Genomic DNA, 15,419 nt, shown 5'->3' with positions numbered 1-15,419 from the left:
CTGAACCAAGGGAGCTGCTGCCTCATTAACGAACAGCACTACATTAATTTTTATATTGATAAACACAAATAGTAAATTACTCCAAAGAGTCACATGCTTTTAGGCTAAAGCTTTTTCTATGCCAAGTTTTAAGAGTAAGCAGCCTAGAAAAGAAATTCCAGACAAAAAGCACCTGAAGGAAGATGCTGTTTAATGGCAAATGGGTTATTTTGTTTGGTTTTCTGAATCCATCCAGAAGCAGAGAACTATATATTTTAGACAGTTCTTTACATGTTGAGTACAGGAATAATTTCACTTCCTAACATTAAACATTTGATTTAAATTCTCAGAAATACCCATACAGACCTTACAAAATATGAAATGATGACACCTAAAGCCAAGGGCTCTGGATGGCTCTTCCCTTCCGAGGCACCAGGCGGAGCACTGGACTCTATCCCCAGTGCAAAACCAGGAACTTCAATGACCACGGACTAATCTGGCTTAATTATACATGTTCAGTGACATTATAATAGGAACCAAAATTAACTGCTTACTTCTAGAGTCACAAAATCATCACTTTAAAATAAAAACAAATCAAGACTTGGAATTATTACTAAGTCTGTTCTTTATCCACCCCAGCAAACTCCATGCAGCTTCAGCCTTTACGCCTATTTCTATTGTTTTGTTTCTCAGTATTGGGTTTCCTGTCTACACAGTGGGATAAGGTCAGTATCTTCATAACTCATCAGATGTTCCAAAATTTGTTTGTAACATATTATGAAATTTAAAACCAACACATGCAACTAACTGTTAAGAACTGGTATTTGTTTGTTGGCTTTTACACAGGTTTGCTGTCAGGTAAACACATTTACACTTCAATATAGGAAAATAACATAAAAACAAGAAACGGATGTTCACAGATTTCTCTTGCTCTCTCAAATTGTTTAATATGGAGAAATAGGTTTGAAATGGTTTTCTACTAAATCTCCATTTCAAAGTCTGGGTCTGCAGTGCTAGGCATACTATGTTCTCTATTTACAAAAAAAAAAAAAGGGTAATCAATTGATACATTAAAATCCATTAATTTTAAAAACCTATCTCGGTATATGTCTAATTAATATTTGCAAAACCACATCAGCATCTGAAGTCAGTCATCTTCCAATATATCAAAATGAGGAAAACCAAAATAACTATGTGTCAAAACAAGTTTTCTGTAAATGAAGCAATAAAAAAAGGAAAAACAAGCTTATAAATCCTGCTGGCCCCTTTTCTAATCATCAATTTGTGTTCATTTTAAACATAATTTTCACTGTTTTACACTAAAGCTGTTTCATGTGCAAACTCTTCATTGAATCAGGTATTTAGGATTGTTCCCTGTGGATTAATTTACCTTCTGAAGAGCCCTGGATGATATAAGTACTGCTATACAGGCTGGAAGTGATTGCTCTATGGACTTAATCTCTTCTATGAGCTATTTTAAACCAAACCAATTCTGACTTTATTTAAAAGGCAAAAGCATAAGATTAACTACGAGCCTGCAACATGAACCGGCACGCAGAGCACGGCTCCTGGGGCAACTAAAGCTTACCAACGGCACGACCCAGAGAGCTGCTCAGAAATTACCACTGCGCAATCAAAATCTGAGAAAGCAACACATAATTTCAAAAAATTCTCATTATCTGTGACCATTAAGGTTGATGCAGTGTGATACTCAGGGGTAAAACGACAGTAATGCAAAGTTGGCAAATACAAAGAAAGTGCAAATATTTGGTCAGCCCTGAAGTGGTCAGGCAGTTGGACTAGATGACCTGTCGGTCTGTAGATGGACTGTAGGTCCCTTCCCACTGAAAATATTCTTTTTCATTCTATTTCTCAAGCAGGAAAAACTTCATGTCTGTCCCCGATAGGATCAAGCCCACGAACACCCGCAACGAGGAAGAAATCTGAAAAATAACATTATATCTGCAAGTTTGCCATATTCATACCCTAAACTTTCCAGAACCACAGAGGGTATTCCAGGACAGGGTCTGGGCTCACATGGTTCGGGTGTGTGAGTTCACCTCCCCAGCATCTCCCGCGTGGGCCCCGCCGGCGGATTAACTGTGCTTTACAGCAATAATCTCTTTAGGGGGTTGCATGGGGAAGGAAGACCCACCCGCGGGATGAATCCCACTCACAATCACAACAGGACTCTTGTTGCATCATTAACGCACCTAAACCATATCTACATGTTAAAAATATTCTGGGCCTTAATCCAGATGCAGAGAAGCCACTTGAAATGCGCAGCAGTTACAAACTAACACGATGACAGCACTGTCCATAATTCTATCATCAAGCAGATTTTTGTATACATAGAATACAGGAGGAGAGCATCAGAATATCAGATAATACTAAAAATTGCCTCTTAGTTAGGAAGTTAGGATTCCTTCTGATGTTACTTTGGTGAGACTGAACACGTAAACCACAAAACAAGTGCTTTGGGCTCATCTTTTGAGATCTCTTTGCTCTGTAATTCATAACTCTGGCTAACCCAGCCGACGGCCTGTGGAGAGGAGTGCCCAGTGATGAAAAGTCCCTACGGACCCTAATTTTACATTACATTGTTTGAACTGTGTCAGTGCTAAAAGAGCCTGCAGGGGCACTCCTGGACACAGCTTAACTCACAAGAGAAACCCGGTATCTGAGGTTTTCATCACTGAAAACATCTCAGCTCGCAGGACTCATTCAGGGGTTTGCAGGAGGAGGGGTGTCACAGCCTCGGGTGAAGGAGAGCCCCCGTCCCCGAGGGGCTCGCAGCATCCCTGCCACTGGAAACTGGAACATGACAATGGAATTGTCCCACTCATGGAGGTAACAGAATTAACACTTCCTTAATACAAGGTCTAAAATAGAAGCAAATGGTCCTTCAGGCATTGCCAGAACATTTCTTATGGGTCCCATGAATTTTTTTACCATGAGGGTGGTGAGACACAGGTTGCCCAGAGATGTGGGCGCCCCGTCATTGGAGGGGTTCAAGGTCAGGCTGGACAGGGCTTTGAGCAACCTGGTCTAGTAGTGGCAGATGTCCCTGCTCACAGCGGGGGGGTTAGAACTACTTGGTCTTTAAAGGCCCCTTCCAACCCAAACCATTCTACAATCCTATGACTTAAAAACCCAAGGATACCTAATGAACCAAAAGCTCAAAAAAATGCAATCTCTCAATAGATAGCATGCTCTAAATTTGAAAAAGATAAACTGATGACCTCAAATCCATCAAAGGGCAGGAATTTTTGCCTTAAGCCATCTGCTGAAAGGCAGATCTTTCAACCCGGCGTCTCTAACAGACAATACCCAGCGCATCAGGTTACGTGACGGGACACGTTCAGCTGGGGGTGCCACGGCTGGAGCGCGCCGGGGGCGGGGGGGTGAGAAGGGCTGCAGGGGCGCCGTGAGAGAACTTGCACTTACGTGAGGCTCTTTTCACTCCCGAATCCAGCCAGGAAGCACCACCCTGGTGAAAAAAACAAAAAAGCAGACCGTTGCAGGGCTCGAGCCCTGCCACAGCGGAGCCAGCGCGCTGCGATCGCGCAGCCCCGGGCGTGCGCCGGCGGCTGGCGGGAACAGAAGAGACGTCGCTGCCTCGTGGCGGCACCGGGAGGGTTATTGGAGGGGACGGAGGGAGACGGGGCAGCCGTGCAGTCACATGCTGAACATGCAAAACCTGAGAGCCACGCAGGAACATCTGAGGTTATCTACAGCACTAAAGTAATACCACATGTATATAAACATGTGTGTGTATATATATTTATTTTTGTTAACATATGTGTCTGTATCTCCAGTCTCAGCTGGCACACTGTCTCACGCTATTTAATATGAACAGACAGAATTTGAGGCATCTAAATCAGCTGAGCACTGTAAAACATTAACGAATAATGACACCGAAAGACCCTCAAATGAGAGGAGGCAGGCGGCCCAGCGCCCCTTTGCAATCCCCTCCACTGCTCTCTCTGAGGATTTGCTGTTTCTCTTTCCACACGGTTTCGACGCTGCCCTCTGTAGCAGCACTGCCTGCATCAGCCCCGAGCAGCACAGCCGGAGCATCTCCGAAGACACCAGGACTTGGATGCCAGGAGGGGATACACTCCAGATGCTGCAGTCATTTTACAATCCTACCTTGCTTTTAGTATTGAAGATTTACACCAGCATTTTCCTTGGCAGATGACTTGCCTATGTCAAGCTTTTATTTTCAAGCTTGGCTTGTTTCCCTTAGTGAAACATTTTGATTAGGAATTTTCATAAATAACATGGTTTAAAGTATTTTTATTTATTTGGAAAAGAAACCAGAACTGTATCAAAGCAGCAGTTCATCCAAGACAGCACCGTCGATGTTACTGCAGCCATTATTGCACTTCTCAGAGTTTCGTGTATTTGCGGGATAGCAAATATTATTTCTCATTTAGTTGCAAGCTGACCTATGCCCTGGAGCATGAGGCTTTCAACTGTACTTGTCTTGAGTCAAACACACGAAGGGATTTTTACCATCCCATCCAATTCTGCTTGACGTACAGATCGTGCCTGGAAAATGTCAACCTTTATGTTCACCTTTCAGATGGAACTGCAGGAGAAAGCGGTTTTCTATAGTTACCACTTTGTGATGACCAACAGCTGTAACATTAATTATATGTAAAGATTTATAATGTCTCAAGTAGGAAATAGAGATTTTGTTGCTTTAAAGAAATAACTGCAGCACAGCAGCAAGCTTCATGCGTTGCTCTGAAGTTAGGTACTAAAAACACTCATGCAAACTCTGCAAGTTAACCTCATTTCACTTGTCTCCAGTAACATACTAAAACATGACTTGCGTTATTGCATTAGAGATGTCCTAGCTAACATGTACAAGTTGGCAAGGAGTAAAATAAATTTTTTACCATAATCTACGTAAGCCTTCATAAACTCAGCCACAGAAGGATACACCTAAATATAGCTGTATTGCCTCAGACAGCTCCGGGGGGGGCTCAGCTGCCAAACTGAAAAATTTGGCAGGCAGAAAGCAGAAGCCCAAACCTTTCCCAAGGGAGGGCGGCAGCCTCGGGCGGTCACACGCAACCCACGTCCCACCAACCCCTGGAGCACTCGGTGCTTTTAGAAGATCATTATTCTCTGCTGGACACCACCAGCCAGTGAGTTTGAAGGCTTCTCCATGCAAAAAACCCCAAACCCATAAATCTGCCCTGCTCCAGACTTTAAGTCAAAATCCATACTGCTCTTGGTACGTTCAACTTCTCTTACAACAGGGGTCTCACACAGGGCAGAAAAAAAAATAAAAATCACTGGTTTAATTCATATAAGCAATCCTGTAAAAAGACAGAGATTAAACAGGTAAACCCATTTCTGTTTCAAGCCTCAAGGTATTATAAATCACGGTAAACACACAAAAGGTCTCGAAACATAATGAAAAATACTTTGACAGTAGCATCATGCTGACCCTACATTCATTCTATTCTAAATCTGAATTCCCTGCTGCACAGGCTGACAAGAGGGATGAAGAATGGTATGAATGCCTCGAAGGGCTCGTACCTGCATGCTATTCAGACTAGAAAGGTAAGGCCTGGGTAAAACACCATTTCAACAGAGCAAGGCACTCCCACCATCAGAGCCCAACTCACTGCAAATACCCTGAGAAGGGATCAGCAAAGCTTTAGTTTATAAACTTCAGTTTATCATTTGCAGAAACAAGGTAAAGAGTGTTTTTAAGCACAGTCCACTGTCGTAAACATTAAAGAAACATATTAAAAAGGTTCCAAATCTAATAGAGAGGTAGCAGTCTTAATGGCTGGTTTACCAAAGTGTCATAAAAATCCCCCACATGATCCTACGTACTATTATTTAAACATATCCCTCTTACAAAACCACACACGCACATCTGGAGCAACATCTCTCCGACAGCGATGCACTGAACTGCTGGACAAGGGCTCACCGACGGCAGAAATGGCCATAAGCTGCACGCTCTCTCCCTTCCCCAAGCTGGCCCCATGTGCTGTGCTCCCCCGCGACAAACCTGCACCTCGCTGCCGGCGTCAGCGCCAGGGAACCGCTGGATGTGAACAGCGGGGCTGCTGAAATGGCAGAAGAAATGCACCTACACATCCCTTTAACCCTCCATCAACTCCCATCACAGGCTCAATTCAGTGCCCTCTCTGGATTGTCCCCCTTTTACCATCTTGCATCCTTCTTTATTTTTGTCTGTCTCATCCCCATCAGCTCACCTTTTTCTCCTTCTTTAACACCAGCAAGGACAATTTTTCTTCTTTTTTTTAAGTCCACCACAGTCTTGAAACTGGTTCTAAAATGGTAAGATTTAAACAAGACAGCAGAAAAGAGGCATGCGTGGGAGTGTGTGTACAAGGGGAGGCAAGTTATTTGTATACTTGGCATTAACTTTTTGGGCAAGCTTGGATCATTATGAAGGTTTTTGTAACAGTGAAGGTTAAAATCTTGCTGCTCTTAAAATAAAAGCCAAGAGTCCCATCTAATTTCATGTCATCAACAGCTAAAACATTAAAGAAAAGTCATTTATCTCAGTATCCAAAATAACACCGTGGGAGTTGACAACACTGAATTTTCCTCTAGATGCCTTCTGATCTATCTTTTCAGTTTATTCTTTCTTTCAATTTTTCACTCAATTTTTTTTCCATCTACCAGGCTGGACCATAAATTGAAGCAAATTTCACAGTTCGAGCACAACATCTGTTCTGCACCACTTCCTTCAGCTTTAAACACCCTTCTTTCTCCTTTTTTTTTCCCCTGCAACATAACAAACCACCTGTAGTGGGCCCATTATCTATTCGGTATTTAAGGGCCAGATTTCGGTCTCAAACCCAACCTTTGATGCCTCAGTGGCTTAAGTGAGAGAGGGCAGAACTGTTGTTTCACGACTTCATGGTTTTTCACCCCTGACATCAACCATGAATCATGTCACACGTGCACGCGCGCATTTGCTTTCTGCTTAATTTGTCCTTTTAATGAAATGGAGAAAGAATTGATTAGGGATTCAGAGATGGTGTCCTTTTGTACTTTGTGTGGTTGGGATTCTGTGACCCTGCTAATTTTGCTCAAGAGCTGATGAAACACCTGATAAATAGCCTCCCTTTTCACCTCCTAAACTGTCAGTCCCATCACCTGCAATATGCGGATTCATTAGCAAACAGAAGCTCATTATTCATCGATATTAGACATTTTTCAGGGTGTTCCTCCTTTGGGGAATGAGCCCAAATGGAACCTGGATAGATTTAAAAAAAGATCTGTAATTCTTAGAAATCTTATTCATTATTAACAGAGCATTTCATAATACTGATGAGAATGTCAGAATTCAAATGCTCTAGCTGTAAGATCACAAAAATATTTAACCTGAGCTAAATTTATCTTGATGTGTCTTTTGCGCTGCTCTTTGTTCCCTTCTCAAAGCAGTTAAACTTGCAAACAAATTTATCTTGTTTTATTGTCAGCAGCATCTATTCTGCTTAGCACGCACTCTAGATTAATTTATTAAGAAATCTATTTTTAACCCATGAACACATAAATCTGTAGAAAGCAGCAACTTGATAAAAGCTCAGGAGTCAGAGTGAAAAACAGCAAAAAAAAGAACGTGAAAAAAAAGCTGCATGCCAGAGGCCTCCAGGAGGGGATGGGGGTCCTTTACGTGTCATTCTTCACTGTAAAACCCCACAAAATCTAAGCGAAGGCAACTTGTCCACATGGTATTTGACCCATCCACATCACTGCGGCAGCGGTGCGAGAGGATTTATGCAGCTTACTGGTTCCCCTTTAAGCTGCTTTAACATCATACCTACTTCCCTGCTCAAGATGATCCCCCTCACAATTAAGCGGGGAACACGGTATAGATCATCACAGGACTCTACATTAAGAATAAGCATGGCCCCATTTCATATCGGAGTAAATTACAGCACTTCTACGGGAAGATTCAACACAGAAAACAGACGTTCTTTTAATACCCTTGGGAGCCTGCTGCTAAATGACATAAAGTGCTGCTTGAACATCGCAAGCACTTGGATGAGCTTTACATACTGGCAAGAAATGTTTTCTGTTTTATTTTGCAGGCTTGCAAAGACTGCTGGAGATTTTCTTACATACTACTGCGTTTAAGCAGCAAAACTTTACAGTCCCCTTCTGTGGGGATCTGAAGCGCGAAGTTCCCCTGTAGCAGCACGTGATTCTCTGACCAGTTTTCTTTTCAGTAGCAGATTTTGAACATTAACAGTTGGCTGCTTTTACACAGCGAGAGCCAAAAAATCCTGGAATCTATTCAGAGGTTAAAGTCAGGTCAGCATTTCCACCAGTCATTCTATTTTACACGAAAAGGATTTAGTGGCTTCCAGAAGAAAGCTGACTTGCTCCTATCTCTCCTCTTGGCTCGCCTCTTCTCTCCTCCTCCCCGCTTCTCCATTTCTCTTCTTTTACAAATAAAAGTGTCCAAATTTGAAGATCATGGACCTCGTAACATTTTTCGTTACCCTTTCAACATGAGTAGACTGAACTTCCCTTTACTGTAGAGGATCTAAAATTTCAAAATAAGTCTGTTCTAACCCAAGTGATGCATTTATTAAAGTCATCAGTAAGCATGAAATAGTCCCTGTGCTGTGCAGATTGGAGATATGACACGCTTGTTCTCTAATAATTGAAATTATATAAGAGGTGACATACAAACGGACAGAAATAACTCCAAGAGGACAAGTCATCAGAGAAATTCTGACTGGTTAAAATTTAGACTTTACATCCAGATTAGAACACCAAAATGCCCACTCCATACACCTCAGGGGATAGTTACACTCTTAATGCAGTTCATTCAGAGTCTGAAGAGCCACACTGATTTAACTTTGACAATTTAATGCTGTGCCTAGCAATACCGGTATGTAAAACAAGCTTAACACGTGCAAAAACATTTTATGCTAAGCAAAATCACATGGAGAGAAGCAATTATGCATAATGGTGTAAAGATTGACTTCCCACCTTGATTAACACTTTCTGGCCTTTGCTAATTCTGAAATATTTTACAAATAGTCCGTTAACCTTCTGGGACACATGTTAAAGCCTCTGGGTTTTTAAAATAAGAACTTTGGCAGTGATTCACGATTGTGAGATTTAGAGGTGATGCTTGTTGCAGCTCAGGACTGATAGGTAGAAAAGATCAAGAGATTTTTTTCAAAAAGAAATAAAATCAAAATGAGTAAGAAATATATTGGAGCTGCCTATTGTAAAAATGTATCTTGGTGCTGATGAGCTAATAGTTTAAATCACTTATTTGGGAGGAGCAGGAGGGACCATGACTCAGGAAACATTAAACACGTAGGGAAAGGTTCACTCTTTTCCTACGTATAAAAATGGCACAGAAACATAAGTAGTTTTGACAAGGAAATCTCTGACAGATTTACACTTTTGAGGTACCACATGAAGCTGCTCAGACCAAAAGCCACGTCATTACAGTCATCCTTGCAGAGAACAAACACGAGCAAGGGGTATGCACACAAGAAGGTCTGTATCCAATAATCGAGGAATGCAACCGCAAGGGAAACCTCATCCCTGACCCTCCAGAAACAAAGGAGCTGATGTGCTCCTAAGGGGAGAGCAAAGCGCGAGGTGGGCTTTGCTTCCGACACGTGGACAATTTGTCTGCCCCATTCTGTAGCGAAAATAATTCTAGGGAATTGCTGTCATGCAGAGAGCACCTTTCAAAAATTGCTGCACGCCCAATTCCCATCCCCGCGGGAGGGCAGCGACCAAACTGTGCATCCATCTCCCGGGGAGAACAGCCCCCCCTTGCTCGAACCGACCGGACGCCTGCAGAAGACAGCAGAGGTACAGAGAAACAAACTTAGCGGAAAACCTCCCAATTTTTTTCACTGCTGGAAAGTATGACTGGAGAAGACCATTTTCCCTGCAATTTGTTACAGCTGTTCAGCTTCTAGCAAATGCCAGAATAAGGTGTTGAAAATGTTTTTGTCAAAATAAAGCGGGGGAGGGAACAAGGGGAGAAAGAGGCTCTTGTTTTCCTTTGAGTGTGAACACTACCAGAGGAAAGCCTTGAAAAGTGCTTCCCCTACTCCACACGAACATATTTATACACGACTTTTCCATCTGGGATGCATTAACATAGCCTTGGGATAAGCCACCTTCTATTATTTCCAAAGTTTCCATGGGAAAATCTAAGTTCCTGACAGAAGAACCTCTTAGAGAGAATCTTCCTTGTGAGAGATGAAAAAAAATACGTTTCAGACTTGAATTACTACGGACCTAGTGAAAAAAGGATAGGGTAGAAAGTTTGAAGAAAAAAATGCAACACCTTATCATGTCAGGAATCGGGATCGTGCTGATGCTTCCCTGACACACAGGCTGCCCCTCTGGCTTCCATGTGGACAAGAAACTCCAGATGAAACCAAACTGCAACAACCTACGATTTCACAGCCTGAAGGATGGCACCTGCCGGCCAACCACGAGGGCCACGAGCCCGACACGACAGCACAGCACACACCAGCAGATCTCATTAGTAAGAGCAGCTCATAAAAGCAGAGCACACTCTTTCTTGAGGAATCTGCTCCTCCACCTCCGGTTCCGTTCCAGTCTTAGACCTGATTCACAGCTCTGCCAGAGGTAAGACCCAGCTGGAATCAAGCGTCCACTTTACTCACCATGATCCTTCATCCCAACCAGGCTTCCAGGGGCTGCTGTTGGACAGGGTGAAGCTCTGATCGTGGGACATTATAAAGCACAGAATGAAGGGTGTGTGATACTGCAATAACTTTTCCCAGAATTCATTAACCTACTTTGGTATGCAGCTCAGAATAGCTTACGCATTTGCATTTTAAGATCATGCAGGCAGAAATGCTACAAAGGTTGCTGTGGCATACAGGAGCTGAACTAAGCCCAGATTTCCTGATCAGCCAAGCAAAATATTAATCACCAGTACAACTAACCTTCCTAAATTATCAACCTTACTTTTTCTTTTTTTTTTTTAAGCACCACATAAACTGTTGGCAAAATAAAAGCTTCTTAGCTGGAGAAATACTCAACGTAAAACACGTGGCAAGGACAATCAAGTGGGGACCATCCTGTCTGATGTTACACAGACGTTACTTTTCCCTCGCTGTGCCTTCACAGTTATTGAATGGAAATTAATCTCTGTATGTTATTTTCTCAAGATCCTTTACGCTTACAATCTACAGATGACTCAAATGAAAAACCTGCTACAGCAGCTACAGAAACTCACTGAAATTTCTGTTAATTTAATCTGGCTCTTGCCTTAGGCTGAGTTTAAGGGAAGCAGTCATTTTTGAGGCAGAGTCACCAATAAGGTTGCAGTGACAGTCATGGGGCACAGAAGGTAATCAGTCTTTTATATTTATAACAACATAATCCAACAGTGTTTGAACTATGAACGCGATGCCATCATCCATTCTCTCTCCTCTGACATCAAAGATCAGTGGCTATCGACTAAATGGCATTAAGGGAAGGAAAATGCTGAAAAAATAGATGCTTCTCAAATTACTTGAGGTAGTAGGAGGGGATGGCAGCAGAAATAACAGCCATTGCCTGGCACCAAGAGCATCCCATCTTCCTTATTGGACCAAAAGGCTTGTGTCTCTCTAAATTACCATCCCCACATTCACGAAGAGGCATGGACAGGAGCTGAAGGAGAGGGTAAGAGGATACAGAACAGAAGCAAAACTTGGTAGGAAAAAAATCAAGAGCCTCGCTAGAGTTAAAGGGGGCAAAAATGTGTTGGGAAGAAAGATTGCAAGGAGCAAAAAGGTGAAGACGTTATGCAAAACCAGAAGGAAGACAAAACTCTTCCTCTTTCAGGATTTAAGCAAGTTCCAAAACTCTGCGCCATTCAGCAACCTCATCCATCCCGATTTTTACCAACTCTCCGCAGTTTTACCTACGCCAAGGGGAGGATGGAGGGCTGCCGCTCACCTTGGTCACGGCACTGCTAACTGGAATAACGCGAGCCTGCGTGTGTTATCTAAAATAACGCCTGTTCAGCCGAGACAGTCGACGACTGCCTGGCTCAGCAGCGGAGCGAGGAGGAGGAGGGTGCCGGCGCTCACCTATGATCCCGCTGTCCCGGCTCTCCAGCGTGGAGGTGGGGCTGGTGACGGCGCCGTAGGTGCAGTCCTTGGCGGTGACGCTGGTGCTGACGGGCGGGAGCGTGGAGCAGGGGCTGCTGGCGGGCGGCGAGGCCGTGCTGCTGGTCAGCGTGGAGCAGGGGCTGATGCGCTGCGTCACGGCCGAGCTCTGGAAAACGGGAACGACAGGTCACTGGGAGCGGGGAGGAAAGAGGCAGGGGGAAGCCTTTCTGGAGCTCAGGCGCGAGGATTCGCTTGGCGTGGTGAAGGCAAAAAGCGCTTTGCTGTTCAAAACGGAAGCGTCCGCTGTGCCAGCCCGCATCTGCGGTAAACGCAGACACACTGGGCTTGTTTTCTACGTCACGCTTTGGAGATTCCAGCTCCCACGTTCAATAGGAAATACAGAAAACATAAATCAAGTGGTATTTACCAAAAGCCCGATTCCGTACTTTATTAGGAATTTTGATCATTTTGTTAGTACTGAACTTCTCACTAGTATCGAAGCAAAAAAAAAAAAACGCACAAATAAGCAAAATTTATGATACAGTGAGGTAAATTTTGTGCCTCTAAGGGGAGATCTCCAGGGTGGTAAGGATATGGCATGATCTCACCTTTACTTACAGCAAGAAACATCATACACAGGAAATCCTACAAAGACCTCTGGGCCATTTCCATCTGCTCAGAAACCTCCATGGGGCTGCAATTTTTGTTTTGCTCTGTAAATGTTTCCTCCATTCAAGAAAAACAACAGTGGTTTTACACCCCTGCAAAGAGGAAGCTTGAAATCCCTTATCTAGATATGAGACAGACCTTCCCTGCCCAGACATGCTTTCCCCATCAGATAAAGTTTAAAAACAAACAAACAAAAAAAAAACCCAAAACCAAAAAGTAATACGGAAATGTTGATCTCCAAAGGCAGAACAAAACAAAAAAATGCAACACTACAAAGACAGTGTTTTAAGTTATTTTGGAAAGACCCTCTAAGACACTGTGTGCGAGAAACCTGGAAGAGGTTCTACATCTGATGCTGTGCATGGAGATTAGTTTATTAAGAAAACAAAATCACTCTCGAGCTCAATTTGAGACAAGCTGTGATACAAGACAGAGCCCCTGTTGTAACCACAGGCTACTGGATACAGAAGCTTTCCCAGCCAAAGGTCGCCCTTCTCTGGAGGAACGTCCTGGAGCATCTGCAGGCAACAAAAACTGCTGGGCAGTCACTGGAGGATGGCAAGCGCAGGAGATGGCTCAGCGACCACAGCGCTGGGGAGATGCTCTTGTGTACCCAACCCAGCAACTTAATCACCCTTACACTGGACTCAAAGCCACCATCTGGAAATAACTTTAAAATGGGCATCTTCAATACTGCCCTGCCACAAAACCAACCCCCGTGCCCCAGCCGCGGTGGGGCAGGCCAGCATTCCATCTGCCCCCGAGTAGATGAGGATTCACAAAGTAAGCATTAAAAAAGTGAGCTTTTGAGCATGGGATCCTCCCTTAAATTTATCTTTTGCCCTCTGCAGAGAGGAGGTGACCCCATCTCCCCCTTGCCCAGGGGACGCTGCACAACACCGTCATCCCTGTCTTGCACGGCTGCTGTTCTCCGTAGTCAGCCTCTGCAGACACTATTTGTTGTTGTAAAAGGATACTGGTCCCGAAGAAGGAACAGCAGAGGTTAATTCACCATTTGGAATTTGCCTAAATGAGAGTTCTTTTATTCTGTGTGAATACTTTCCTAATAATTGTATGTATTTGTATTCCCTTCTCCATGTCATCTGAACCCAAGGTGACCACAGAGAGAGAATCATGCTTGCAAACTGCAGAACAGGTTTGACATCTAATTTTTTTTCTTCCTCACTATTGCATACTCGAAGCTGAAAATATGCCTGGGATGGACTTTTGTAAGTAGAACATATGAAAGATTTACTGTTTTTTAAATTAGAAGGCAGATACCATGTCTAGCTCCAACGAAGTGATCCAATTTGTCCGAGGTATCCCAATGGGGCTTGTAAAAGTCCCTACCCAGTGTGTAACAACGCCGGCGTTCGAGGCGAAGCGGAGCCCCCCTGCCAGGGGTGGGGCGGGGCAGCGCCGAGGCAGGCAGCCCCCTCCGCCGCCCCACGCCTTCGCTTCGGCACCAGCCTGAGCACATCGATCTGAATTACCGAGTGCCCCGAATGTGGATTGGCACATCAACAAACCAGGGATGGAGTGCTAAGGCGACAGCTCCACGGGCATGTTTTTTATATTAAACAGAGAGATTGCAACACAGTAGAAAATGAACCGTGTGAGTATTTCCATGATAATTTATAATCCCCCTCCAGTTCCCATATAAAATACCCACCAGTGAGTGAGACGGTTGCCACTACACCATCATTTTTTGAAGCACTCAGGAGATGCAAACCGGCACTCTCCTCTCCCCATTCAATTTGCAGTGCCACCAGTGGGTCATGGTTATTGTTATTTTCCATTCTTTTATGTTCTAGATACTTACAAATACATCTCTTTTTTTTCCCCCAGTAGCCTTCCAGGAATTGGAGGCAAGCTGACTGCTCTATAAATTCTGGCTCCCTGTATATTCTGGTTTCACACGTTTTTAACATCACCTGTCATGCGCCCTCTCTCTCAACGAACCTTTTTCATCTTCTCATATTGCAATCTTTTCAGATGTCTAAATATCATACTGACTTTTGTAAATCTGTTTTTAATTTTGCAAAATTATTTCTAGCTCACTAATTCTAGTGGCTAAACTAAAACCTATCTGTGTGTCAGTATTCAACAAAAACACGTTACTATTTTTTCCCCTTAAAATTGCTGGGGCCTATTAATATTCTTAATATAACTTAACACAGGGCTCTTTTTGGATTACTGCTAAGGATCAAGCAGATGTTTTCACTGAGCTACGCACTACAGTGGGACTGCCTCTTCTGATTTATAACAGCTGATTAGACTCCACCAGTACACCTGAGCTATTAAATTAACTTTTTCCAATATTCATTTTCTTTAACTCAGTGGCAGTACAGTGAACTGCATGAAGTTTAAGGTAAATATTATTTCTGAGGTTCAGACAAAGGCGGCCAACAGCCTCGTGGGCTGCACGAGAGGAGCGATGCCGGCGGGTGAAGGAGGTGACGCTTCTCCCCTGCGCAGCCCCACTGGCACCACAGCTGGAGAGCTGCCCCCCGGTCTGGGCTCCCCAGTACGAGGCACATGGGATACTGGAGTGAGTCCAGCAAAGGGCCACAGAGATGAGTGAGGGACGGGAGCATCTGACACAGGAGAAACGGAGACATTCAAAACCCAGCTGGAGATGGTCCTGAG

General features: G+C 43.7%; 1 protein-coding gene across 13 annotated transcripts in view; it reads right to left on the bottom strand.

Annotated features, from left to right (window-relative positions):
• Positions 1-15,419, bottom strand: part of TANC2 (tetratricopeptide repeat, ankyrin repeat and coiled-coil containing 2) — a 281,670-nt gene that overhangs the window by 87,896 nt on the left and 178,355 nt on the right. For all 13 annotated transcript variants that reach the window (XM_032996633.2, XM_032996632.2, XM_032996634.2 and 10 more), the window contains one exon: positions 12,081-12,267. In XM_032996633.2, coding sequence (XP_032852524.1) covers positions 12,081-12,267 — 187 coding nt within the window. The remainder of the gene's footprint in view (positions 1-12,080; positions 12,268-15,419) is intronic.

This window comes from Tyto alba, unplaced genomic scaffold, assembly GCF_018691265.1.
Source record: "Tyto alba isolate M040663 unplaced genomic scaffold, T.alba_DEE_v4.0 Super-Scaffold_12, whole genome shotgun sequence".
Classification (NCBI taxonomy): Eukaryota; Metazoa; Chordata; class Aves; order Strigiformes; family Tytonidae; genus Tyto; species Tyto alba.
Note: the sequence above shows the minus strand (reverse complement) of the source record. Positions and strands in the feature narration are given on the sequence as shown.